Here is a 27,955-nt window from a genome sequence, read left to right as displayed (position 1 = left end):
CGGCTGATCCAAAGCAACAAACATCACCCGTAACAACAGCTGCGCCGGCGACTCGCTCTCCTCTGGGGATTGCTCATGCCTGGCAATGTGTGCACTGCAACTTCATACAGCTTCCGAAAATAATTTGTTTAAAAAGTTCCTGGTTTATATTTGTTTCTTCATCTGTCGTCTCAACAGATAAAATGAAACTTTATTAAAAGCCAGGCCTTGACTAACAGACATAATGAGGAGGTTTTGTCACTTTATTAAAACTCCGTGTGTGTTGGAATTAATTATGTGCCTTTTGAAAAATATAAAGAACTCACTATTGCAGGACAATAGCAGCTTCAAGGAGCAGAGCAATAACATGGTGTGTGTCATCAGTCTGTTTTCCAAACAGCTGCTGAGCTGCAGTTAGCTGTCCTGGTGCTGGTTTGTTCCGTGCTGCGGGGCCAAAGGCAGCATTCATTCATGGCTGTTTGTTAGCACCACGAGCGTCAAACTCTTCATTCTGCTCCAGCATGGTTCTTCTAACAGTAAACTTCATGCCGCTGGTCATTCATGGGCCTTGCTGCTGGAGGAGATGTATTCTGCCCCCTCCGTGCACGCTAGCCGTGGTTCCTGCATTCACACCTGCGGCAGAGCATCAGCCAGCACCTGGTGCACAAGAACGAAGGTACCCGGAAGGTGAACTTACGGGCTCCCCTGGTGCATGTTGGGTCCCACCTGCAGACCGAGCACCCAACCACCACCATAAATGCCCTTCTGCCCCCCCGGCACCATGCCACACTTTGCCCTCCCCCCACCGCTCGCTGCTGATTTACGTTTGGCTGGCTGCAAAGCTGTACCCCTGAAGCCAAATCTTAATAAGCCTTAATGCAAGAAACCACGTTTAAATAAAACCAATAAAATGAAAATCTCTCATGACTCACAGCAGCCCAGTGCTGGTACCGCTCTGCCAGCAGCCTGAGTCAGCCCAGGCACCAGCCCCCAGCCCTCGCCCCCCCGGCCCGGCACAAGGGCTGCCGTCCCACTGGTGGGGCTATGACCGGCCAGCAGCACCTGGGCGAGCGCGGCTGCGTTCAGTTCCATGCGGCTGGGGGTCTGGGGACCCAGGGTCGGGGGCAGGTTTGCTGCTTCCATCTCTCGCGGCACTCGCCTGCGGGCTGTTTGTGTAACGCACCTGCTGCTCTGAGCTGTGGGGCGGCGGTGCTGTAGCGATGCTGCTGTGGGGCAGAGAGCCCCATGGCGTGGGGCTCTGGCTGCAGCCCCCACATGCACGGCTTCCCATCAGCACCGTGGCACCCTGCCTCCCTCCCGCACCCCCACATCACCAGCTGTGAGCATTCAGCAACAAAGCTGCTCGGTTTTATTAAAATAGTGTAACCTTTTATTTTCCCTTGCTCCATTCCTGTAAGGAACGGCTTAACATGGGAGTTTGCTAATGTAGGCTTGGTGTTAACAACAGATGCTGAGGCAAAAAAACCCAAACCAGACAAACCCCATCCTCAGTACGTCAGCTTGTGTTCCCTTCCCGGCAGGAGAATATGGAGGGTGACACTGCCTGGCTTCACTGCCAAAGGGGGCATGGGGACCAGAGGCGGTTATGTTCCACTTCCCTCCATCCCCTGATGGGATCCCACCTGCAAGCGCGCTGACGGACCCCAAGCATGCCAGCCTGGACCAGCGGCACAGCTCTGCCAGGGAAGGGGCTGGCACTCCTGGCGTCCCACCGGTTAACAAAGATGCAGATTCCACCATAGGATTTACCTTCCCCTTAAATTAAGTCTTTTGAGAATTAGGAAGAAGAGGCAGAACAATAATTGTAGGTTTTAGATTACAAGATTGTCTTTTTCTTAGCAGGAAAAAGAAAAAAGGACTACCGGTCAGGTGGAGCACGGCGCCACGCTGCAGCAGGGGCCAGAGCCTGCGACGGTGCTGACGGGCATCGCCCCGCTCGCACACGGGCGCAGCCAGCGCAGCCGCTGGGGAAGGGGCTGCAGAGCCGGGAGCTGCTGCTGCTGGTTTAACGCCACCCTCCCCTTCCCGGGCTGTGAGCATACAGGTTTAGTTGTCTGTTAAACACTTTTTTTTTTTTTTTTTTTTCATACATGAGAGATGGAAATAGGTAACAGAAGGAGAAATGGCATGACTTGTAAAGACATTTGTTATATTCAACTGTTAGCAAAGGAAAAAAAAACAAGTTAACATTCAGTACCATAGCCAGGAAGATTGTCTGTATATTTCTGACATGGGGCTAAGACACAAAGCTTAGGGCGGTAAATACGCGTATTTACTAACTGATGCATACGGTGCCAGCAGGAGCCAGAGCCGGCAGCTGCGCTGCGCCGCCCGGGCTGCGCTACAGGCAGACCCCGGCCCCAGCAAAGCTGAAGGGATGCTCTGCCCTCCCGCCCTTGCCCTCGGCTTGTCTGAGGTTTGCGCTCCTCGGTGGGGCTGCCCGAACCCACGCCCTGGCATGGGGTGTCGTGGCCGGGGAGCCCCTGGCTGGGCCTGGCACAGGGGTGTCGCGAGCCGCGAGGAGGGGGCACCCAACGCACCCCACGCAGCCGGCACGTCCCCCGCTCTCCAGGCAGGCTACATTCAATGGCTGCTCCTTGGGGCTTGCAAAAAATACTTGTCCAATAGAAAAGAAAAGCCCTACAAGAAGCAAGGGAGTGGTGCAGCGCTCAGTATTTCCAGGGGCACTCTGCAGAGGGTCCTTCAGATCAGAGGTTGGTCCTTAGAGACCACATTGCGTGTGCCTCCCTGCACTGATGCAGTCCCGGAGGTCCCCCTTGCAGAACCGGCCCTGCCTCGTCCACCGCTTCTTGTGCTGCCAACGCGCCTCTTCAGCTCCTCAGTCACCAGCTTCTCTCAGCCCCCTGCTCAGCCACAGGCTGACACCCCTGCCCAGCAGCACCTGGTGGGGATGTGGCACCGAGCCCCGGCACACCACCACCGCCTGGGAGCTCGGTGCTCTCTTCCAGCTGGCGCAGCTGCCTGCTTGCTGCTCGCTGCTGCTGCTCCTTCAGCTCGCTGTAGGAGCGGGAAAAGGTATGAAAGATGGATGTGACCGGGAAAGCCATCAGCAAAATCCCGCTCAGGATACTGCTTAGGGCCACCACCTGTCCAGGGATGCTACGAGGCACCATGTCCCCGTAGCCAACAGTTGTCATGGAGATCACAGCCCACCAGTAACTGGTGGGGACGCTTGTGAATTCTTGCTTGGCTCCCAGTTCGCTCTCAGCCAAGTACACCAGCGGGGAGAAGAGGGCCATGGCAACGCACAGGAAGAGCAGGAGAAGCCCGAACTCCCTGGTGCACCGGCGCACGGTGAGCCCCAGCGTCTGCAGCCCCAGCGAGTGCCGCGCCAGCCTCATCACATACAGAATGCGCAGAGCCCGCAGGAACCGCAGCACCAGCCCCACTCGCTCCAGGTACTTGTTCCCAGCTCCCCCGCCGGGCTTGCTGCTGTTTTTCGTGGAGACCATATCCACAATGAGAGAGACATAGAAAGGCAGGATGGCCAGGATGTCGATGATGTTGAGCGGGGTTTTCAGGAAAGCGCACTTGTCCTCTGCCTGGATGGATCGCAGCAGGAACTCAAAGGAAAACCACGCCACGCACACCGTCTCCAGCACAAAGATGTCATAGCACTTCCGCGAGCACTCGCCCTGGGGAGGAGGACAGGGAAACACAGAAAGGGGGAAGAAAAAGATTTAGCCAGAGAGCGAACCAAAGAAACAGAGAGTCGGGGTTCTTACAGGAAAGCCCCACGTGAAACTGCCATGCGTTACGAGGTACCAAAGTGAAACCAGGGCTGTCACGAGCAGCTGGGGCACGTAACTAAACCAGAGCTACCAGTGACGTGTTTGCTGCAGGACAGGCGACGGACCCGCAGGAGTACCCCAGGGCTGCCGGCATGCAGTGCGGTGGTATCAGCTGCCCGCCAGCCTGTTGAGGCGCCCGGCGCTCACACCTCAGTTCTAACCGAGCCTGTAACACCCTTTAGGGAGGATCAGTGCAGGATACATGGATTTTTAATAAATGAGTGATCCTTCCCTCCCTTCCTGATCAATCAGGAATTGCTTATAAATGGCTCATAAACACCTGCAGCATTTTATGTTACGTGCTCAGAGTCATCTATAATCTATTATCCACAGAACACAGAATACTTTTTATGTTCCAGAGAACATTTATTGACGCACTAGCCCTATAGCCAAAAGCTTATACAGAGTATATCGATAAATGTGGGTATTTCTAAAAGAAATCAGTACCACAAGAATAGAGGGAGGGCCTGGAGCGATAAGGATTTTTAATTACCTCACCTGTAAGAACTAATGACCCCAATGCCCTCCCCAGGCTTTCTGAGACACTGGCAGAGGTGCTCTTCCCTGCAGGCTCACTCGCTGGACAACGAAGGGAGAGAACCCTGGCTCGCTCTTTCCCTTTACGCTGCCTGCAAACAAGCCAGCCCCGGCGCATCGGAACGGCAACACACAGTAACAGTGGCGACGGCTGCTCCTTGGCTGTTAATTTAACAGCACAAATACTATGGCAATTCTCCGCTACATCACTGTTAGGAGCTCCAGCTGAATAATCATCAGCTTCCCTAAACAAACAGATTTTGATGTGGACAATTATAGTGCTAGTGCTGTTTCCTCTGAATGCTCATGTAGAAGTGTTAATGCTCTGGGGTCTCTGAGCAGAAGGCATGTGTATATTTAAGTGTATGTTTATTTGGGGAGCCAGTTTGAACAATTCATGAAAACTCTTGTATGGACGTAGGAGTCCATCCGTACGAGTGGGGTGTGAGACTCCCACTGATTCCAAAAGGTACCAATGTAAAACCTCATTTTGCTTGCCTATGCTAAATTACAGCAATAAAATATCACTCAGACGCGGCGAGGCTGTGCCAAGCTGTCTGCCCTTTCACCACTGGGGAATCTGAGAACCTCGCACATCTAAACACAGCTCTGCCCACACGCTCGGTGCAGGTGCCTTTTGCTAGGCGGAGATGAGGAAATCTTAACTGCACAGCACCGCATCCTAACTTCGCCCCTCCCCAAGCGCCCGTGCCCAGGTTTTCCCTGCAGTGACAGCAAACAGCAGAGGAGGGGGGAGATGTCTGCCCTGTGGGCTCCCTACAGCGTCCCCCAGGCCGCCGGGGTGGCTGGGCTTGCCCCATCCTCACCCGAGAGCCAACCACTGGGTCCAGCCCAGAGTGGATCTGGGACGATGTGAGCAGCATGACGAGCCTGTACGACTGGTAAGGGATGTGGTCTAACAGGCAAGCCAAGTGAGCGATGCCCGGGGTGAGGGGGGGCGTCCCAGCCTGTGCGGCTGTGGTGAAGGCAGGCAGATCCCCACATCTGCAACCGTGCCTGTGCCTGCGCCGCAGCCCCCCTGCTCCGCGCTGGCCCTCCCGAGCCAACACCTCGTTCGGGGCCAAGCCGCACACAGCAAGTGACGTAGCCCCACTGTGCCCTAAGTATAAAACCTGGCACGTTAGAATCTTTTTTTTGATTCGAGGATGAGAACTCTCCCTATGGGACAGGCTGACGGTCCTGGACCTCTCTCCTCTCCAAGCAACGATGCCTCTTCGGTAAGGTTTGTGCCTCCAACTATGTTGGATGTTACCTGGGACAATATTACTAACAAAAGCACTGTACACTTAACTTGAGCTTGATTTTTTACAGTAAGACTATTATTTTATATAGTAAGACTTTATATATAAAGACTATATTGCAGTGGCAATTCTGAACTTGCTATATCTGTTGCCTCAATAAAGCATCTATTTTCTATTCAGTTTTGTGAAACTGTTTCAGTGAAAGTCCTTAAATGGGGCTCTGGCAGGAAAACATTCGCTCTGATGCGCGGTTGGACATAGAAACCCTCAGATCTAAAACACTGACCAGGTCTGGGACCAGGACTGGATCTAGCTGCACCCATACTCCTCCCGCCAGGGAGTTTGGAAAGCACGGGGGTCCTTCCCGACCCTGGTGGCTCGGCGGGAGGGCTGTACCCCCGCCCGCTCCGCCCGCTCGTCAGGCTCAACGCGACACTGGACACATGGACACACGTTTCAAGGGCTGCTGCACTGCCAGCAGCCACAGCAGCAGCATCACACCGAGCACAAAGCCTCGAGTTACTGCACTACGATAACCAAAAGGCCAAGGCACCTTCCCCACCCCACGGTTAAAAGACACTAAGACAATGACTAAGGAGATGTCAGTAGGAAAACAGAACGTGAAAATCCTCAGAGCCGGCATCTGTGGTCCTTGTATTAACACAATGAAAGGTTGTAGCGCCTTGTATTTACAGATATTTATTTTTTTATTCCACTTTCAATTGGGGGCCAGAGCCAAAGGCCACAGGGCCAGTGGAGGGACACGGCTGGTGCCACTGTGACTTCTCACCTTATTACCAAAAAACCAGCCGTCAGACTGATACCATCCCAGAGCCCCCTGCCTGGGAATCTCACAGCAGGATATCTTGATCTCGTGCCTCAGGGCAGTGGTTGCAGGTGATTTGCAGCTCCTGGTGCTGTCCTTGCACACGGACGAAAGGGTCAGGCTGAGAAGGACGATGGCCCATAGAGGAATGGCTGTGGCTTGAGCCAAGTGGCAGCAGTGGCAAGAAGGAAAAAACCCCGATGTGCACATTTGCTTCCTCTGAAAGGTCCATCACGGCTTGGACCACCACGGATGGACACTGAGCTGTAGGCTGCCTTAGGAGACCTAGCTGGAGGGAAGCATTCTGGATTCTGACGTGCACGTGTATCATTTTCATGCCACTAGAACTTTAAGAAAGTCAGTGAAGCCTATGGAGAATTTAGCGCTGGAGCAGAGCTACAAAGACATGAAGGCATTTAGTAGCTAATTCAGCACCTGATTCCCCTGGCGCTGTTTGGTGCATAAGGAAAGGCAACTCTCCAAAGTCCTTCTGTGCATGAGCTTCGGTGTGGGAGCAAAGCAGAGTGAAAATCGCTCCTCATTAACAGACTACCAGTGGAGATGATTTTCAGAAGACTCTCTGCCCTCCCACACGCTGACATGTTTATCCTGTGTAGGTTCACAAACCCACAGCTTTGCTATTTATGTCTCTGATCCTCCCGCAGCACAACACCAAGCCCACCAGCGCAGGAGCCGCTGGGCTGGGCACCAGGGGCTGGTGGCACCCACCTGGCCCCCGTGCCCCGCGTGCAGGGGGGGTCCTGCCTGCTCCAGTCGAGGCTGACCTCGGGCTCTGCTGCTTCGCCACTCTTCCCAGCACCCACAGCTGGCAGCTAGCGCTGTGAATGCTGAGATGTTTATGGTCAGTATAGCGGAGCGATGACGCTCTGCTACACAGAGTTCATTTTAATGGGATGAAACAATCCCCTTTTTTAGCTAATGCATAATTATCTTCAGCAAAGTGCTCGTCTTCCTCAGTATCGTTATTAACCTACTGCAATCTGAACAAGCCAGGCTCTGTCCAAAGGCTGTCCTGAGAGTAAGAGGGTCTGAACAGGCTTTTAGAAAACAGCCCTGTGTATCAATTAACCTGCCAGAAGCCTTTGTCTTGCTAATTAAAGGTCTTCCTGTCCCCTGGACCATGTTTCAATATCATCTAAGTATAAGCTATTATTATCCTCACATGAAATCAAAAACAATATGAGAAAAAACACGTTTCATGCTCTTTGCGCTTTGCTTTTCAGCTGCAGCTGCTTTTCCTTGTTCTTTTTTCCCCTTGAGTACAGCATGTAAAAAAAAGAAAAAAATAAGGCAATTTTTCTCTTTCTAAAACTTTTAACTGTGTATTAGAGTCCAACCGGATGGTGTAACTCTGCTTAGGGTTTTGAGATTCTTCTCCATTCAAGAAAACAGAACAAAAACATGCAGAAAGAAACACACACAGAAATGGAAAAAAGTAATGAAGAATTAATCAGCCATTGGAATATGGGAAAAACAAGTCCTAACAGAATAGGATAGCATCCTGCCAAAACCAGAGCTGTAGCAAATCTGTGTGTTCTCAAAAAAGACCAAGTTTTATTAACTCCAGGCCACAAACATGTACACGAACAAATACATACTGCCTTTTTACTTCTTGCAAGCAAAACAGCTAGTTCTCCATCTTGTAATCTAATGGATACATTTTTATAATTACATTCTTATATATAGCTTTATGAAACTGGGCCCAAGGAAAACCTTTTTTTAGTTTTCATAACAATTGCATTTCTTTTTGTCTTTTAGAGGTCTAAACAAAAACCAGGAAGAATGGCAATCATAAAGGACACCCCTCCTTGCATTTTTCTAGTATTAAAAGACTATCATTCTTTATTTTTTAATATGCATATAACTGTACCATTAAAGAAGCAATATCTTAGGTTTTTGATTACAAAAGAAGTGGTATAATAAAAAATAATATGGAAACAGTTGTTCTTAACAAGATGTGTATGTTTGTTTATGTGCATACATGTGGTTTTTTTCAAACAGCAAGTAGATTTTTTTTTTTCCCTGTGCAGAAATTACTTGGGTATGGAGAAATACCTGCAGTTGCACAGGATTTTGGGGACATGTACTAATGTCATCTCAGGGCACAAGAAAAGAAAGGAAGGTCTCAGCAAGGAATTCTGTTTAGTCAAATTAAAGTGAGTCTCCTTCAGTAGGATCTATAGAAATTTGCTGTCAAAAAGCCAACCACAGTATCTTTCTTCTGGAGAAACATTTCCATTGCCAAAAGGAAAATTACAAAAAGGAAAGCTGGTGTCACTGGAGTTAAAATTCAGCTGCACTCGTTGCTCTGCATGGTCCATCTAAAATTCACAGGCATCTCTCGGGAACACTTTGGTTGGGCTTGTGGGGTCCCTTCCGTGGGTACCTCCCTGTGCTGCGCCTCAGGAACGCTCTGCCCTGCGCACTGTGTGATGTTGTGACCCTGCCTTTGTCCACCCATCTCCTGAGAAGAAATTCTGCCTCTCCTTCAGATTTGTGCAGGCTTTGACACCATCTCCCCTGCTGGCGTTAGAAGATGTCAAAAGCCAGATCACCTCTAACCGCCCCAGTTCTCATGGTGCTTTGCACACACATTTTGGTAAGCTCAGCAGCTCAGCAGTACCTTTGGGGAAGAAGTTTCAGTGCTGCCCACTTGCCCCTGTAGTGAAGATTTCCCTCCCTGGCAAACGCGCATGTTAAGACCCCCGTGCCCCCAACATGAGAGGCACTGCATATAAAAATACTTACATAAGCTTTAAAACTGCAACATTTCTAAAATGATGTTGTTCTCTTCCACTTGCCCCTTGTTCCTTGAGGCTTTGGGGTCATGCATTTCCAGTGTTTCTCTGCACACCGTTCTCTGGTTTTTAACAATGTGGAACTTGAAATTCCGACGTAAGTGAGGTCTCAGCACCGGCAATCAGCTTGGAGGGACCCCCAAAGCCCCTGAGGCTGCTGCACAAGGTCTGCCCCAGCCTGGCCACAGCACTGCCCAGAGCGGGCCAGTTCCCAGCCAGCGGCTACGGGTGACCGCGGTGGGGGTGGGCGCGATGCTCAGCCACCTCCCAATGGAGCTCGCAGGGGATGCAGAGGACAGACCCTCCACTCCCACTCGGCACCTGCAGCACTTGCCTGGAGTGGCAGAGGCGCAGCCCCCGCTGCCAAGCGGCTGGTGGGAGCCTGCGGCTGCTCTGCCCAGCCTGGGGTGCCCGGCGCTGGGGCACAGCCTTGCCCCAGCCACTGCTGCGAAACGAAGGACCCTGCCCCAAGGAAAATTCCAGTAAAACGGCAACATTCCCCAAAATCTGCCTCCCCAACAAAACCTAATGATTGTGCTCACACTGGCACTTTCTGATGGAAAGCAATTTTCTGATGCAAAGTGATTTTCTGATGAAAGCATCCAGATAATTTTCACAGTAAGGGTGACTGTGTGACTCCTGCGACGTGACCTGCTGTTGGAAGGGCAGCATCGCTCCCTGCCCTCGGGCACAGGCACGCTCCCCTTGCACGAACCACGCTCCCCTCACCACAGACCACCCATGGGCTTGGCGAGCGCCCATCTGCCACTGCAGCCAGGGTCAGGCTGAACTCGCAGCCAGCCTGCTCTCAGTGTTCCTTGTGCTCCTCAGCAAAGATGATTCAGCTGCTGCACAGTCTGTCCTTAAAGCTGGCTGGCTGTGAATTCAAAGGAACAGTTCCTGTTCTGAAAGTCACCAAGGGGCCACGAAAGAGCCCTCTGCTTCTTGCTGTACACACTCTGATCTGTAGGTAGAGCTTAGTTCGTGCTTCATCTTCAGCCCAGCTGCTAGAAGAGCCACAGAGCAAGCATCGCCTTCAGCAGGGAGGGCTCCCGCTAACATCTTGCAGGTGTATCGTGGAGAAAAGGTAGCTCCTGTGCAACCGCTCCTGTACAACCTGGCTTTGTTGACAAGAAAGGGCAAGGAGGTGGGCAGGAGCTATACCTGCTTTAGCCTTAGCTCTCTGGATCCCCTTTGATCCCGAGACAGCACAGTCCCACACCACCGCTCAGAACCCCTCAGCCTGTCCCTTTCGTTCTGCCAGTGAAGCTGCAAATCCACACGGAACACCAGCAGAGCGAGGGAGATGCCAGCTGACTACGGGAGCTGCTAGGAGGTAACTTTGGGGTGCGCTGAACCCCCCAGCGGAGCCTGATCAGCGTGTAAGGTCGGAGGCTGAGCTGTGCGGTGGCAGTGGTGCACCCAAGGGGTTAGGGAGGCAGCAACACCTGCACGCGCCCTGCACTGGGGCCTCAGACTGCACTTCTGATGCAGCCACAGAGCCAAATGGCTGCTGCATTCATGGAAAGCTCTGGAAGTGGCCGGCAGTCAGCGGGAGGGAAGAGAAGACCACCACGTGCGCAAGGGGTTCACCCACGCAGGGTGGCGGCTGGCGGGCAAGGGGCAGGGGCGGCAGGTGGCATGCGTGCACAGGTGGCCACAGGGCAACCAGCTGTATTCCTCGGGCTGCCCAAGCCACCGGCAGCCCACTGCTTCGGGCCCCCTCAGCCCCAAACTGCACCACCAGAATTAGATGCTGTAGGTAGGACCAGGGTTTCTAAGCCTTAAATGTTGAGCCTTGAGACCTGTTTAACTGTCACCTTTTCCCCTGCAAACGCTGTAGATGTCTGACCAGCTGTACTCTGGCTGCATGGGTGTGGCATATGCATCTGTGTGTGGAAGAAGACACAGACACGGGAGATTCAATCAACCATCTACCAGGTCAGACTGTTGTTGTACTCCATTCCCCTGCCTCCTTCACTTACAGTCCCTGCCACAAGCAGATAAATTCTTCAGTCCACTGTCCTGCTTCTCTTTGCCCCAGCAGAGGTGCTGGGAAGCATGGAAAGCACACAAGTAGTACTACAGATGCACGAAATGCCCCCTCGTTAATTTCTTCTCAACCAGCTTTTCTCACACCTGCACCTACTTTTAGCACACACCTCTCCAAAAGCGACAGCGTTTGTAAGAGGGAAACAAATGTTATCTGGCTCTACTTTATGCAAAGCAACCAAAACCTAAAACCTGTAAGAAGCAAGAAACTATATATAAAGAATAAAACAGACCATAAGTGCCTATGAAGCAGAACACCATCAACTGCCTGACTTTGAGATGCTTATCAGGACCAGCACAGCAACTCACCTGGAGAGGCTGGGGGGTGGCGTGTGTGTGTGTGGGTGTGTGTGTGTGTGTAAAGACACTGAACATCTTAAAACTCCTCAGACTGTGACTGCAGCTGGGAGCAGCCAGAGGGACCAGTATGATCCAGCAGTGAGCTGCTGTCTCCCGGTCTGACCACACCATGCACCGGGAGAGGGGCTACACTCCAACTTAGGGAGGGGCAATACACCCTGGGTAACGTTTCTTTGAGGTCACCTCTTAAGACTCTGCTCCATGCTCACCCTTAGTGACCTCCTCATGGGCAAGTATTCCCTTCACTTCGCATTTCTTTGGTTTTCTCGTGTTTGTAATCTGCCTCACTACAATGAGGACAGGCAGCGTCTCACAACCTGTGCTCTTCATCTCTGAAACCAGCTTTGACACCAATTCTTTCTTGCTCACCAAATGCACGCATGCAAACCAACCATCGTTTGTTATTTGGAGCTTGGTGGTAGGTCCCTGTATGTAAGTGAAGGATTTGATTTGTTCAGGAACCCCCCACGTTCAACAAGGATGATTCAAACTGGAAGGAGTTTGGAGAGCAACCCAAGGTTACTTGGATGGCTAGCAGAACGGGAAACCTATCTTAAAAATAGACATTTCAATGCATTTACTTTACCATCACCAAATGAAGGCTGAGAAGAGACACGTTTGCTGTCTACAAATATACCAAGGGGGAAGAGAAGCACTGTTCAACGGCACGGTCAGAAGTTCTCGTGCAGGTCTGCCCGGCCCTGCTGTGAGCACTGCTGTCGCCACCTACGACCTGCCTGTTTAAAATCCGCAGTTCAGCCCACAGAATGGGACATGTGATCACTCCTGAATCTTCCTCAGTGCAAAGTCACCCTGGCGTTTTGTTCAGGAGTGGTGGGGAAAGGCAACGCCATCAGCTCAGCAACGGCAACCAGCAGTGAGGTAGGAGGGGAAGGAGAGGGACCCGGACAGACTCAGTTTGCACCAGCTGTTCGCAAGGAGAACCCATCACTAACTGAAAGGACCGTGCTGGCAGGAGAAGAAACAGCTATAGCAGCTTTTGGAATGCGGATTCTAGCAGGCACATGAGGCTCCAAAAGAGCCCCTCTGCAAGGACAGGGAAGGCCAGAGCCCTTTTAAGATGAGGCGACCACACTCGCCTCAGAGGACCCCTCCAAGTCCTACCTGCCCTCACCGTACAGCCAGCAAAGGAAACGATGTGCTTGATGCTGCTGGAGCTGGGCCTCGGGGGGTCTGGGAGCCCTGCCTGGCTGTCCACATCTGTCATGCGTGCAAGACACTAGTAGGCTATTCATTATATTTAGATAATTACAATCTATACGTACAAGAATAGGTTTGCTGCCTTTGTTTAAACAAAAATTCTGAGTCAAAAGGCTGGGTTTGTACCTGGGGTCTGCTTTGGTGATTTTACCACATCTTGGTCTCATTTGGAAATTGCCTGAAGACAAATGGCTACAGAAGACAAGGGTCCACAAGAACAAGGTATTATATTTGAAATTCATCAACTGCCTCGGCATTCGAGGCAGGGTGCCATGGGCCACTATCGCTTGCCTTCTGGCAGCTCTGCCCTGTGGCAGACCCCCTCCGTAGGGAACGCCCAGATGTGGCACAGCTGTGCTGCTGTGGCCATGGCCCCCGTGCAGCCCCCGTGCTTGGGCCGGTGCAAGGTGCACCACGGGCACATGGCACGGGGCTCGGCTGCCGCAGTCACTGCCATGGGCAGGGCAGCCGCACAGAGAAGAGAATGAGGATTTCACCAAGCAACCATGTCCTCTGAAGAACAGCTTCACTTTAGAAACACTGATGTTCTTGGCATTTTGGAGTAAAAAAATCCCTTGGAATTTTCCATTTTCAGATTTCCAGAAAGTTTTGCTTGGTTTTGGCCCACTTATCCACTGAAATTGAATGAAAGAAACCCCACAAGAGAATAATGAAGCACCAGAAGCCTCCCTGCTGACAAATGTCCCCCTCTCCCCCTGATTTCACATGAACTAGAAATCTTCCTCCTCAGCCCACTCTTTTCTAGGTCTGATAGAGGCATCGTACCCCTCAAGGCTTGGAAACTACAATGCTTCTTGTAAAAATCCATTCTCTGCAAACCTAAGCAAATGCTTGATCCTGAGTTTTTACGTGAAGAAACCCAGTTACCTTGCAAATTAGCAAATCTCCTGATTTCTGGAGAATAATCCTAGCTTGTATTTTCCATCCTAGTGCTGGAAAGCAAGACAGACACAGTTCTTGCTGAAAACACTTGAGCAATGGCACTTGGCCCTTACAGCACACCTGCTCCTCATAAACACAGCAGGACTGCACAGACAAAGGTGGGGGGTGTCTCCCCTAAGTGGCAGCATCAATCAAAACACAGCAGGACCCGAGCGGGGCCGAGCCCGCACCAACCCGCAGCGCAGCCCATCAGTCTCTCCAGGGAGTGACAGCACCAAGACCCTGCACCTTCCTCTGAAAGGACCAGCCCCGGAGATACAGGGCTGCGTTACAAAGCAGCAGCATTCCCAACACCTTCACACCTACCCAACGCTTGGGAAAAGACGATGCTGTGGTGGCACCTGGCTGTGTCTAGAATCCTTCCCAAACCCACCATCCTCTTTTCTTCTTCTCCTCAAGCTTGTCTCATACTAAAAGAGAATCTCAGTCTTCTCTCTCCCTCTCTCACTTACTAACTGTATTAAGAACAACTGATTCTTTTCAGAATTTTAAAGTATATTTTCCCTCTTACTTCTCCCAGTCCTCCCCTTCTTTCAATCCCTGCTTTAGAAACAGTTTTCCTCCTCCTGCCTCCCACTCATCGCAGGTTCTATTTTACTGACCCACATTAGTTTCACTGGTTCCTGCAACCCTGTAACCTGCTAGAAAAGTTGGGGGTATCTGGTTTTTCTCTTGGAGGAAAGGGGGACAGAGTCAAGCTCACTCTTTTCCTCTTACATTTTTTTCCAAACCTACTTCCGCGCCCGCCCCCCCAACCTCCCCCCCCCCCCCCGGCCTCTTTCCCTTTATCCTATTATCTGAAAGGCAGTGAAGGATTTGCTTATGCTGCCTGTGGGCAGATTTGCTCTCCCGCTGGTAGCGGCTCAGCCGCAGCTGGCAGCCTGCTACCCACCGCCCTTGCACTGATGTGCTGTAAGTGCTACCCCTGCGCCTGCAAAGTGGACGGATTTTTGCAAGGTGGATCTGACCCCGGCAAACCCCTGCACTCTCCCACATCCTCTCTTTCTGCTCAAGGCAACAGCAACAGCAGAGCTGAATGCAAGAACTGCATGCCTTGCCTTAAATCAGCTAATATTTCTACTGTGTATGAAGGCAACTAGCTGTGGGCTGGGGGAATATACCCACAGCTCCTGCCCACAGACAGTGCGCGGACCTTTCAGGAGGGTGCTGCAATTTCTGTTCTGTCACCGTCATTACCCAGAGCAGCATGTGCCAAATTTCCAACACGGCTCAGGATGTATTGGATGGCTTCACATTGTTCTCTCAATTTCCTACTCATATCTGGGCTCAGAAAACGAGCTGAAGCAGAGGGAAAGGGAGCGCACGCATGTGCCTGTGTGGGCAGGTGGGCTACGGGGGCTTGGCCAGTGAGTGGCCAGAGGGCTGGCTAGCATGTGCCCTGGGGAACAGCCCCTTCTGGCTGAGGCACCCACCTTGTGAGTGACCCACAAGCTCAAGTCTGAGCAGCAGCTAATGCTGGGACCGAGCCCCACCAGCGATGTGTCCCAGCCCCTGCAGCACCCCCCGCAAACGCAGCCAGTGCTGGACCTGGTACCTTGGTTGGGATGCTGCCTTCACAGGGCCAGACTCATGCCATGCCACTCCTCTTCAGAAAGCTTCCAGGCTTTCAGGCAGCTGGCTTTAATCACAATTAGGAACTGCCGCTGCTCATTTCATTGTATTGATGACTTCAGGTCTGACCACAGAGGAGGGCCAAGGAAGTCCCAGACGTGCAGCATCCATGCTGGCACCTTGCCCAGGGGGTCAGATCAGAGCTCCTGCACAAGGAGTCCGGAACGGGATAGTGATGGCTCGCCCATCCCTGCAGACAGAAAGAGGCCCCTGAGCTCACCCCCTGCAGAGCAGAGTGTCTCACCAAGTGGCTCATGAATCACACACATGGTTCCCACTGAGCTGAGACATGTTTAGAAGGACTGACAGAATGCATTTAACAACTACATGAGATGTACTCAAGCATCTCTAGATAAATGGTTTCCATTGTTAATTACCCACACTGTAATACTCTTTATTTAGAACATGAGTTTGTTGAGCTGCAGGATCCAGTTATTGTTCATTGCTGTCCACAGACATTCTTTTATTCTGCTCTTTACTGCATGAAAAACTCTTCTAGTGTCTCACTATAAAGAGAATTCTCAGATTTTAAATAGTTGACTTTTTTTGCAACTTACCTACTTAATGGGTACCAGACACAGCATGCCAAGCGTCATGCTCTCCCTCCCAACTAGCAGCTTGGATGGGCAATTGCATACATCCAGTGGGCCACCAGCGTCTCAACATCCCTTCTCAGTGCCTGCTGCCCAAGAGTCTTTCGCCCTCTCCATGCTACACTTACAGGTCGCACTTCGATGCACATCGTTACCTCCACAAGTTCACATCAGCTAACTGTGCCAGACACCTCCAGTCCCTGACCAGTGTGTCATTTCTGTGCCACCTGCAAATTTCATTTGCAATTGTTTTATGCTTTCTCCCCAGTCATCAGCAAAACACCAAGTAGCTCTGGGCTAACACCAGACACCTGCATGCCTGTGTGCACTGCCACTGGATGGTGATTTCTCATGTTAGTTTGCTGCTACTTCGAGATCTAAGAGAAAATTTTAAAACATTTAGTAAGGGAGGTAAGTTTTTGAAAATGCCATTTTTATTAAAGAATGGTGTTGTATGCCACTAATTCAAACATCTCACAGAAGTATCTACATCAGAAGGTGTGTTTTTTTCAGAAAACTTTATAACTTCATAAAAATTACACTAAGTTTGACTGAGTGTGGTGTTCTACATAGACTAGAATTAACTATGCTGTTCTCAAAAATGCTGCTGATAGTACTCAGTGCCATCTTTTTCATGGTTTTACATGCTTACCTTTAGAAAATCCAACAACCTTATAGTTTTCTCCTGGCCCTTTCTTAAGCCTTTGTTAAAAACCTATTGCAAAAAATGTTTTAACTTTTTTTTTCTTTTTCTCCATTTCTATACCACTCATAATTTAATTTGTCTGGAATCTAATGTCTCCACGGATACTGCAAAAAGTCCCCAATTTCAAAAACTTCTACATTTCATCTCAACCACTACATTTTAAGCAATGAAAATGTAAGCATTTATAATGTTAAAGGATTTAACGCAATTTTTCTAAGTGCTGTACACATGAATCATCAGCTCATTACCTCAGCCTAGCTACTGGAGGTCTAGCCAAACGTAAATCTGGTTGCTTTCTTTCTTTCCAAACCTCTAGAATTGATAGCAACGTACCCTGGAGCTCTGAGATTAAATTTCCAGATGATACTTTTATTACAAAGAAATGAAAGATGTCTCTTTCAGAAGATCAGGCCAGTACTCAACAAGCCCACAGAGCACAAGCTCTCTTGCAAAAGGTGGTGGAGCAACCTTTGGCGTAAAGGAGCTACGCTGTACCCTCAGGGTATCACAGAGCAGGCTATACTGAGTACCTGTAGTAATTCTACAAACATGAGTGGAAGCCATGCAGCTACTGTCATGAGATTGCTTCAGAGACTCCCTGGGTGATTTACCTGGAAGTCAGGAGAATAAACCCACTAGTAGGTACAGATAGTTATGGTGGCGGAACCAAAGAAATACTAAAGAAATTAAATATGGAGCATATTTTGCTGGGTGACCCACCAAACATAAGCCAGTAACAATGTGACAAAGTTACCAATGCTTTTATGGCAGAGTCTTAGCAGCGTTTAATTATTTATCACTAATGTTATGTTGCAGCATATTTATACAATATTTAAAAGAAGACCTGAGCCTGCTATTTATTCATGAGAAGATACCCTGTAGGCTGAGAGTTCACTGGCACAACAGAAAGTTATTAACAAGGCAACAGGAATTTTGCCTTATACAACGCTTGCCTCATGCCCAAGCTAACAGCGCAGAGAAATACTCTCTGTTTTTTGCCTGCTAAGCCTGAAACACTGCAGAGAGCCTGGGGTGGTTCCCAAAGTCTGCATTGTAACCTGCTGCCCTCAAAACCCTCCGGGGCAGCCCCTTGTCCCATAAGGATTTCTCTCTTTACTCGGAAAAAGCCACTTGGCAGAAGATGCTGCTGCAGTGAGACCCAAAGCTGGCGAGAGCCGGGCACGAACTCTGCCGAGTGGGGAATTCTGAGCAAAGGGTCTGTGGCTCACCGGGGGGGCTCCGGGCAGACCTGTTCCACCGAGCCAGCTCCCCACCCCCCCGTCTGAAGTCAACTCTTAATGAAAGAAAATACAACATTTCTCCTACGCCCCTGACACAACAGAGAGAGATTTTCTTGCTGGGACTGTGTTTCCTTTATCTTTTCTTGAAGGAGCTGCCATGACAGAACTAGATACGTCTGCTAAAGTTTAAATAGCTTCAGTCAAGCAGGAAAGCTGGATATTTTTTTTTTCTCCAGGGGAGGAAGGACTGCACAAAGTAAAATCTATTTTTTTTTCCCCAAGAGAAGCAAGCAAGCTGAGAAGAAATGGTGAGAGCTCTCCAAACGCAGTTGTTACCCAGCACTCTGTCCGCACAACCAATACCAAGCATAACCAACCATTCCTTCAGACATTCTCTACTCATTAGCAGCTTGAGGCAGCCTTGCAAAGGGGAAAGACTGTCTCTGAAAAGAGCTGGCAAAACTGGTGGGTGGTGTGCTGTTTGACCAGGGGGTCCCAGGCAGCTGGAGCCCTGGCAGGGGCGAGCAGAGCCAGTCAGCGGGCAGCATGTTGTGCCACAGCGTTGCTGATCAGGGCTCCCAGCACCAAATGTATTGCCCTGGTGTGAGATTACAACAACCCTGAACTCAGTAAGATAAATTGAGACAGAGATAGGCTCTAACAGCTGGGAAAGGTTTAGATTCAGACCCACAAAGGAAAGATTAATACATGTATTTCTTTTACATTAAGGGCTGTATCATTCAGATGATTCATAGACAAGTGCAGTTCCCAGCAAAATGATCAAAGGACATAATCACCACTTCTTGATATTTGCAAAGAACATTTTGCTATTAGTCTTATATTTGCAAACTCCATGGGAGTCAGATGAACGATGCACACCACTCAAAAAACCACACAACTCAACATTTAAGGTTTAGACAGAGCAGTGCAGAGGTTCTCAACTCCTTGATTTTAAAGCTCTCTGTGTGTCCCACAGAAGCAACACCATTTTTATCTTTCAAGCCTCATCACTTCAACTGCTTTCAGGCAAACGCGAGCTGTCTGAAAGGCAACATGCACAGCAAATTTCTCTGACCATCAGACAGGAGCTGGGAGAGCATGCTATGATGACTCAGACTTGCACTGCAGAACTTTGCAGTTACTCCTCAGGTTTGGACTCTAAGGGTATTGCACAGTAACTGCATCTTGCATGAACTAAGTGGGTCTCAGGAAAAGAAAAAAACTTCCTTGCTTAGAAACCCAGCCTGCAGCCCCAGGCTCAAGGAATGTGCCCGTGGACTTGAACAGCATAGATGTAACTTTTATTTCTGTTATGGTGATAGTTATAGCCATTATAGTGTTTAAGTGTGTCCCAAAGCATTCACAACCCAAGAGCAGGACCACGCTGGACAGGTGATGAAACTAGACGAGCCAGACTGAGCACACCAACAAGAAAGCAAACCTTTTCTTATTGCCAATGACTAAGGCTGTGGGTAAGGGATGCTCTCAAACCTCGTGAGCTGGACTGTGTGTTACCACTTTCAGTTTTGTACCATCTGAAAAGAAAGCTTCCTTTAAGCTTATGAAAGAAAAAAATAAGAATCACCTTACTTTTAGTTAAAATACAGCTCAGCAGTGCTGCGAGTCCCACGTCCCTCAAGCCAGGGGAGGCGAATGTGACAGTGAACACAACTCATTCGTCTACAGGAACTTCCCTGTGCTCGATGTCATAGCAAAGGCAGGTGACAATTGTTGCCGAGTCCTTTGGTCTTTCCCTGACCTCTGGCCAGCTGTGGCCTGAACTGTCCCGAGCCAACCTGGGATGCAAACCAGCCACACAGGGCACCAGTATGTCAGTACATCAGTTCCAACGCCACCACTGGTGCTACTGTTACATGGCTTTTGCTTTTCAACAGCAGAGCTGAGAGAACAGTGTAACAAATTCACAGGTGCTCCCCGGGGAAATTAGCTAGCTCAATTCCCCAAGATTCTTTTTATAAAAAGTCACCTCAGTGTCTACACACTATAAATAGTTATCCATAATACCAGCGGGGAGATTTTTTAAAATACGTGTTTCATGTGGACCGTGCTGTAATTTCTAGAACAGTTTATTCCACAAAGAAAGGAAAAGCACAAGCTGCAATTTTATTGACTTTCATTCATGAAAACAAACCATCTATGCATCACATAAACATGTGGCTCTGAGCTAAAATCAAGAAGGTTTCAGCACCACATGCAGAAAAACAGCTGAACACTCACAAAAGAAAGTGCTAAAAACGAGCTCCCCAGTAATGAAAAGCTTCGTTCCAGAATCTCAAGCGGAGTGCCATCTTAGGATAAGCAGCACCAACAATAACAACTGTCTTACTCCTTTACAGTACTTCTCACTGAAATACACGGAAGATTTAAGGTAAAAATGACAGTTTTCCCCACCCAGAAGTACCTCAAACTGCAAGAGTTTTGGGACAAGCTGACACCATTCATTCAATAAAATATTTGTCATTTCTGACACACCAAGGCCCTGAATACTTGTATTTCTTCCTATTTAGCTACCTATTTAGATTGCAAACCTAAACAAATCCGTAGTAATAAGCACAGAATCACAGAAGATTTGAGGCCTGATGGGACCTCTGGAGGTCACCTAGTCCTGCCCCCCTGACCCTCAACCCCTGCCCAAACAGGGCCCCCACGCTGCCTGGCACCCTGCCCAGGCTTTTCAGCGTCTCCAAGGATGGAGATCCCACTCCCACCCCCCACCCCGGGCAGCCTGTGCCAGTGCTCGGCCACCCTCACCATGAAAAAGTGTTTCCTGACTCTCAGAGGGACCCTCCCGTGTTTGTGCCCACTGCCGCTGGTCCTGTCACCGGGCACCCCTGAGAAGAGCCTGGCTCTGTCCCCTTTGCACCCTCCCACACGGATGAGATTCCCCTGAGCCTTCTCTTCTCCAGGCTGAACAGTCCCAGCCTCTCCTCATGGAGAGAGGCGCCAGTCCCTTGGTCATCTTGCTGGCCCCCCATTGGACCTTCTCCAGCACGCCCGTACCTCTCACGTGCTGGGGAGCCCAGAGCTGGACGCAGGGCTCCAGGCACGGCCTCACCGGTGCGGGCAGGGGGGAAGGATCCCCTCCCTCAGCCCACGAGCAATTCCTTGCCTGACACAGCCCTGGATACCGGTCCGGCCGCTTCTCTGCTGCAAGGGCACAGCACTGGATCATGGAAAACTTGGTGTCCACCGGGACGCCCGGGTCCTTCCCTGCCCAGCCGCCTTCCAGCCAGCGGCCCCCAGCACATCCCAGTTGGTGCCTGCGGCCGCTCCTCACCAGGTGCGGGACTTTGTGCCTCTCCTTGCCGAGCCTCCCCAGGCTCCTGCAGCCCGTCCCTCCAGCCTGCCCGGGTCCTGCGGGATGGCAGCACAGCTCTGGCCCGTTGGCCACCCGCCCAGAGCTTGTGCCGTCATCCGCCTCGCTGGGGGTGCGCTCTGCCCACCCTCCAGATCACCGATGAGGCCGTTGGACAGGAGGGGACCCAGCGCGGAGCCCTGGGGTACGGCACTAGCCACCGGCCTCCAGCTGGGCTCTGTGCCACTGGCGAGCACTGCCAGGGCCTGGCCATCCAGCCCGTGTCCAACCCACCTCGCCGCTTGTCCAGTCACTGCATCAGCTCGTCACAGAAAGTTGTTGAGAATCGTTATACGACACTCCCTTAACCTTGTCTGAAATTACTTTTGTGTGTACCTTTGTGAAATGAAATCTTCAGCCAGAAGACGGTTTGAAACGCACATTCGCGATTTATCTATTCCCCATCCTCACCAACATGATAGTTGAAGCACAGTGTGTAAATTAAGTTTCGAGGTTAAATAGTTTCAGGCTTCTTTATGAGCTATTATTAACTTCATTATTTATGAGTCTCTCTCTTTGTTGTAACGTTCTTCAGCTGAAGGTTATTGAACTGTAACTTCCTATCCCAGCATCTTTAATTTGACGAGCTTTTCCCCATGCGCTGGAAAGCGTGGTGCAGAAGGAGGTACTCTCTGCTCTTCTCCTGTTTTACACTGTGGTGCTACAAATGCATGAGCTCAGCGTGGCTCAGGCCTATAAACGCTTTTGTGAATCAGGACAAAATGCTTGATGCTAATCTCTGAGTCCACCACCTCTTTTCTGTGATGGGGAAGACAGTCTAAGAAAAGAAAGAAACATTCTTCTTCATATAGAAATGGTCGACATTTCTTTTTTCACCAAGGAAAAAGGAGGTGTCTACTACGATGACCACCTGGCTTTCAGTTGAATCTCTCAATGTCTTTTGATTGATCAGCTCTCAGTTTGCTAAAGCATTTGCTGTCATGTGTCCCCAACTGGTTTAAGGCTCCTGTGATGTATTAGCTGCCTTCCTTGAGTCACCCGTTGCCTGCCATTTTAGAGAGCTGAGAAGCCCACTTGAAGGGATCATATGCCTAAAATGCCTTAAGCATTATGCCTTAATCTATGCCTCTAGCTCTATTTACGACCTGGAGATCATTTTTGTGGTGGTTTTGAAAGAACTCGGTGCCTGAGGGCTCCTGCTACGATTTTGTCTCAGCAGTATTCTGCCTTTAGAGGGGACTTTTCACCGTTAAATCTAGATCTTGCATAGAAATCTCCCATTCTGAATAATTCTGAAATTAAAAACCAATTATCGCTTTGTTATTTTACATGGAAAATGTGACTCTCTTCACAGGCTCATTTTCTTTATACATTTGAAGTGTCCCTTTTCTGAAATTTCCAGAAGCAGCTATTATGTGCATTACTGGATTGGTGGTTTTTATTTAATCAATAAATAAAAGCTAAACGAGAAAAATATTTGACAAGACAAAATATTTGTCCTAGTTTGGTAAGTAAAAAGTAGTTTAGGTCTGTTAATTTTATTGATAATTGCACAGCATCTGAAATACACGATACTACTTCCAAAACGGAGTAACACTTGAGGTAAATCAGGGTGACCATTAGTAAGCTGGCTACGGTACACAGGAACGTGATCCTTCCTGCTCCTGCTAAAGCACCTGGGATTGCCACTGTCATCTACAACATCTGGAGCCGCTCATAAAGTTGACAAAACATATGACTGAGTCTTCTGTATTTAAAAGAGATAGGCAGGCACCTCAAATAATCTCCTCACCCACTTGGTAATGTCTTTTAACTTCTGCGGTCCCACGCCTGCATCTGTGTAGGTCACTGACACCTCTGTAGGACATCACTGGGTGTAACAGCTGGCCCGCTCCTGGGGCGTTACTGGGGCTGGTATGAACCCTGCTCTCCAGCACAGGTTTTTCATGGTTGGTTCGTCGTCCTTTCCCTGAAGCAGCAACAGGACAGATAGGCGGCACATAAAGCTTTTGTTTTCTGGAAAACACCAGCTTCAGGAAAAGCCCACTGCCTGTTAGCCAGAGCATCCGCCACAGCTCAACATGGAACCCAGCAACAGCAATGCCAGCCCGCGTGCCTGGAAAACGTACATGCAGGCTACGGTGCGTCCTTGAAATAACATTGACTGTTTATTTGTTCCATAGCCAGGAGGGACGTACATGCATTTTGCGCTTGTTAGGAGACTGAAAAACCAGACCAAAGAGCTATCCCTGGGCACGAATTTTAAACTAGGTACAGGAATGCAGCTCAGGGTGATGAACACGACTCTGAATCCATGCAAGCTCTCTTCTCTCCGCACCCGTTATGTGATGAGCTGCACAGGCTCGCTGAACCACGCGCAGATGACACGCAAGGAGTTTGCAGCCAGGCCTCTGATCCTACAAGCAGCTCCATGTGGGCAGATGCCTGGCTCCTTGCCCAGTCTTACTGAGGCTGAAGAGACCTACATGGGTATTGACATCCATTTGTGCAGGACCAAAACCAGTCACTCCGTGTGACTCCTACATGACTAATTACAGCTGCAGTAGAGCGCTGACCTTCACTGATTCAGGAGCAGGCGAGGAACGCTGGGGATGAACTAAGCAATGTAAGGAGTGATGCTTCACCTGTCCCCTGCGCTGGAGAACTGTCTTTGTCTCAGAAAAACAACTGTTCCCGCTCTGTCCACAGACCTTCCCTGTGCAAAGGGCAGAACAAAGCCTATTTGCAGGAGCTCTGGGCTTTTAGAATTTAAGGGCACCGAAAAACAGCAGATCATTTCTTCTGAGGTCCTCTGTATTGCACGCATTTCACCTTTGTAACTTGAACTGAAACCAGTAATTTACTTTTGATCGAAGCAGAGTGTGTTTAGCTGAAAGCTACCTTCCAGAAGGGCAGTGAGCTTTGAACTGAAAACTTAAAAAATACAAAATCCACTCTTCCTAGTCTGCCCCAGTAATTAATCACCATGGTATTAAATACTGGCACCTAGTTTCCCATACAAATTTATCAGGATTCAGCTTTTAACCACGCATCCTCTCCCTGCTTAATTTAAAGGTCCTTTAGACGATACAGTTTTCCTCCCCCCATAAAAACCACTTATGTGTGCTTAATCTACTCATCTTCCTTTTGATAATCTAAATAAACCAAAATGTTAAAGTTTCTTATTGTATGGCATTTTCTGCAGGTGTCTAATATTTATAGGGTTTTGCACCCTCTCCAATTTTTCAATGCACCATTTAAAAATATGAACATGAGAACTGAATGCAATGTTCTAGTGTCGGTCTCACCGATGCTGCGTACTGGCACAAAATCATCTTCCAGCTTTTGATCACTACTCCCCAGCTTAGGTATTCAAGGAGCACATTAACCCTTCTGACTTTATGCTACAAATTGGAACTTGCATTCAATTGCTTGTACCCTAAATCCCATTTAGAGTCCCATTTGGGAATGAGACTCTGCTTTTGCAAAAGCAAGTCTGCATTCATCTTTATTGTACAAACTTGCATTTGACTATGAAAACGTGCTCCTTTTAACGACCCCAGCTTACCAAGAAATCCCAGCTTCCCTCATAGGCTTGCTCTATCCTCATTATTACCCTGCTCCACCCAACAAATATTATTAGCCTGTTATTATGAGTCCCTATTTATGGTCAGTTCATTAGAAAAATACAAAGTGCCTGAGCTCTGGTAATTCTGAAAGCGATTGTTCAGCTCTCGCTTAAACCCAGGAACATCTGAGCACTAAGTACCTCTCAGTTTTCTGCTGTAAGATATCCCTTATGCTTAAAATGCCAGCATACTAGCGCACTGTTGGCTAACTGCAGTAAAAGGCATGTGTTTTGGAAACAGTATTTTTACAAAATTCTTACGACAGTATAGTTTTAATTAGTACCCAGTACTACCATCCTCAAACTTTAGACCAGAAAAAGCCTTTAAAACAAAGATAACAAATCACAGATCAAACAACACACCAAATGTCTCTTTTTCTTTCTGGCTGCTGCTGAACCAGCCCGATTCCGAACCGGACAACTCTTGTCGATCGGCAGGTGCTCGGGCAGACGCAGGGCTCTCTCTGGTGCTGCTGCACCCATTTTCCACCAGCACGCTTCTTACTCGCAGTGCTACAAACCAGCGGGGGCCTCCCACCAGGTGACAACCTCCTCCCCTCTGCGGGCAGCAGGGAGGGCAGCGCCTCGCAGCAAGAGGGTGCTGGGGTCGGGGGCTCAGCCCCCTGCCCGGGGCAGGACCTGGCAGGCTGAAGCACTGTCCGGGCAGCTGAACTTCACAATCACATTTCCCAGCCCCCGTGGCCATGAAATAAGCCGAAACATTTACTGTTGATGTTGGGCTTGAGTAAAACTAAGGAGAGCATGAAAAGTCTCTGCCACCCAAACCCCATAGGTTGCATTTCAGCACGTATTGAATGAAAATGTGAATATTCTCCTGAATATTGATCTTCAGAGGAGCTCTCACTGGCCTACATACAGCTAATGTTAGAAAACTGAACTGCTTGCAGAAATAAGGGACTAAACCCTCAGGAAATTTGTTGAACTAAAGAATAAACAAAATATCCATAGTACCTGATTTTCAAGGGCATGAAGCATCCAAAGTTTACACTTGAGAATATTAAGCACGTCTGAAAATTGGGACATTTGCTTTGTTGCTACTGTTAAATTGCTGCCTCAGCGCCCTTGCCCTTTACCTCACCTACAGCATCAAAAGATTTCAGCTGTAGCTTTTACAGTGGGGTACTGAGAATCCATTGGAAGTGGTATGTCAAAGGACCTTTAAGGAAAACTGATCCGTTAGCTCTTGACATAACTTCAAAACATTAAGCCTCAAGCAAGGCTGACTTTTATACACACAACAGCTAGTTTGTCATCTGGTCCGAGATGCCAGAAAGCAAACCAGCTGGGCAAAGCTGTCTGCTGGCATGACCCTGCAAAGCTGCGCTGGCAAGGCAGAGTTTGGCCCCATCTTTCCTCACTATTCAGTGACACAACGCTTTCTGCGCTCTCCCCGCCAGCCCTCCCTCCACCAGCACCGAACGCGATACCTGCTGGAGTGGCTTTGCCCATCACCTCTCTGGAGGAGGCAACAACGCAAACAGGCTTTACTCCAAGAAAAGCTGCACTCACCCGATCTTCTTCTTCTCTGACATCTGGCATGGTGCTGATGCAGAGGCTGACTGCAGTGATGGCAACAAAAGAGATGGAAATACAAGCAAAGATCTTTCCTGGGATCCCCGAGTGGGGGTTCTCCACCATGTCCCTGAGCTTTCGCATGCACAAACTCAGTCGGCTACTGTCCTGGAAGGCACATTGCGTGGTTTCACTAAATACCATCTCCCCCTCGTACAGCCTGGCCTCAGCTGCCTCCTCCTCTTTCTGTCGCAATCTCTTTTTACAGCACCACTCCAGGTGGTCCTCTTCTATCCCCCAGTACACAAGCTCCTCCTGAAAAGAAAGAGCGCACATCTCCCTGAGAAGCCTCAGCTTCCCAGCTGTCAGGAAAGTCATGATTGTCCTGAAGGCACTAGGATTACGGTCAAAAAAAAATTCATTGCAGCTAACATCATAGTCATCGCAGATGTTCATGATCTCATCATAATTGTTGCAATACTTCAGCTTCCCAAGCCTGGTCAAGGGGCAGTTCTCCAAGGTGGTCCATGGAACTTTGTACTTAATACCACCTACGTTGATGATCACAAACCTGGTCCGGTCATCCAGGTGGGCTAAGCAGCACAAATCTTCCCCAGGGTGCAGAAGTTTGGCCTTTTTGTAGAAGAATCCTTTCTTGGTTTGCACTTCACACAGGTTTTCCAAGTTATTGAAGGAGTAGCTGAACTCAGGATCTGCATTCCCAGTGAGCAATGCCATTTTGTGATACATCTGTTGAGACCATAGGGAGGTCAAGGCTACTCAAACAAATGCATCTGGAGCTCGAGCAGAGAGTCAACCTACAAAACAGAGTTTTAAAATTACAATAAAATCAGGGCATTGCTAGATGAAAAACAATCCTATCCTCTCAATCCCAAGAAACTTTTCTCCATGGTACTATTTCTTCCTCAATTCTTTTAGGCCTATCTTTGCTTGATCATCACTTGGGGAAAGAACTTAAAACTGCGATAAGGTCAGAAGCCATGTTGATACTTCTAGATGGTTTAGTCAGTGAATGAATGGAAACAAAACCAGTGTACTATCATTTTCAGAAATTTCCTTTCTAGAGGTTTGAGCTATATCCTGGGCATCAGTAGGTACAGGAAAGGAAAATGGGTCTTTTGGATAATGACGATTTATATTTTAGCAACTTAACAAAGAAACTTAGTTGCAAATGAGTTTTTGTTTATTTTAGTGAGTCTACATAATGTTTCTATTACAAAATGCCTGTAGTGTGAGGATGCAATGGTTACCTACAGTACAGTCAGAAACATGACTGCAGAAATGTTGGCAATTCCCAATCTAAATCCACCAAGCTCAGGTACCAAGAGCAAAGACAACGTGGGAGCTGAGAACCCAGCCTGCGGCCAAGCGGTTTGGGTGCCTGAGCACAAAGTGTGTGCTACAGATCCAGT

General features: G+C 49.2%; 1 protein-coding gene across 2 annotated transcripts in view; it reads right to left on the bottom strand.

Moving 5' to 3' along the window:
* Positions 1-272: 272 nt before the first annotated feature.
* The window catches only part of KCNG2 (potassium voltage-gated channel modifier subfamily G member 2), a 61,624-nt gene continuing 33,941 nt past the window's right edge, over positions 273-27,955 (bottom strand). For both annotated transcript variants that reach the window (XM_055706035.1, XM_055706034.1), the window contains 2 exons: positions 26,520-27,340; positions 273-3,656 (listed from right to left, as the gene is read on the bottom strand). In XM_055706035.1, coding sequence (XP_055562010.1) covers positions 2,844-3,656; positions 26,520-27,272 — 1,566 coding nt within the window. In that variant the 5' untranslated portion in view covers positions 27,273-27,340 and the 3' untranslated portion in view covers positions 273-2,843. The remainder of the gene's footprint in view (positions 3,657-26,519; positions 27,341-27,955) is intronic.

This window comes from Falco cherrug, chromosome 3, assembly GCF_023634085.1.
Source record: "Falco cherrug isolate bFalChe1 chromosome 3, bFalChe1.pri, whole genome shotgun sequence".
Lineage (NCBI taxonomy): Eukaryota > Metazoa > Chordata > Aves > Falconiformes > Falconidae > Falco > Falco cherrug.
This window is presented reverse-complemented; position numbering and strand designations above follow the sequence as displayed.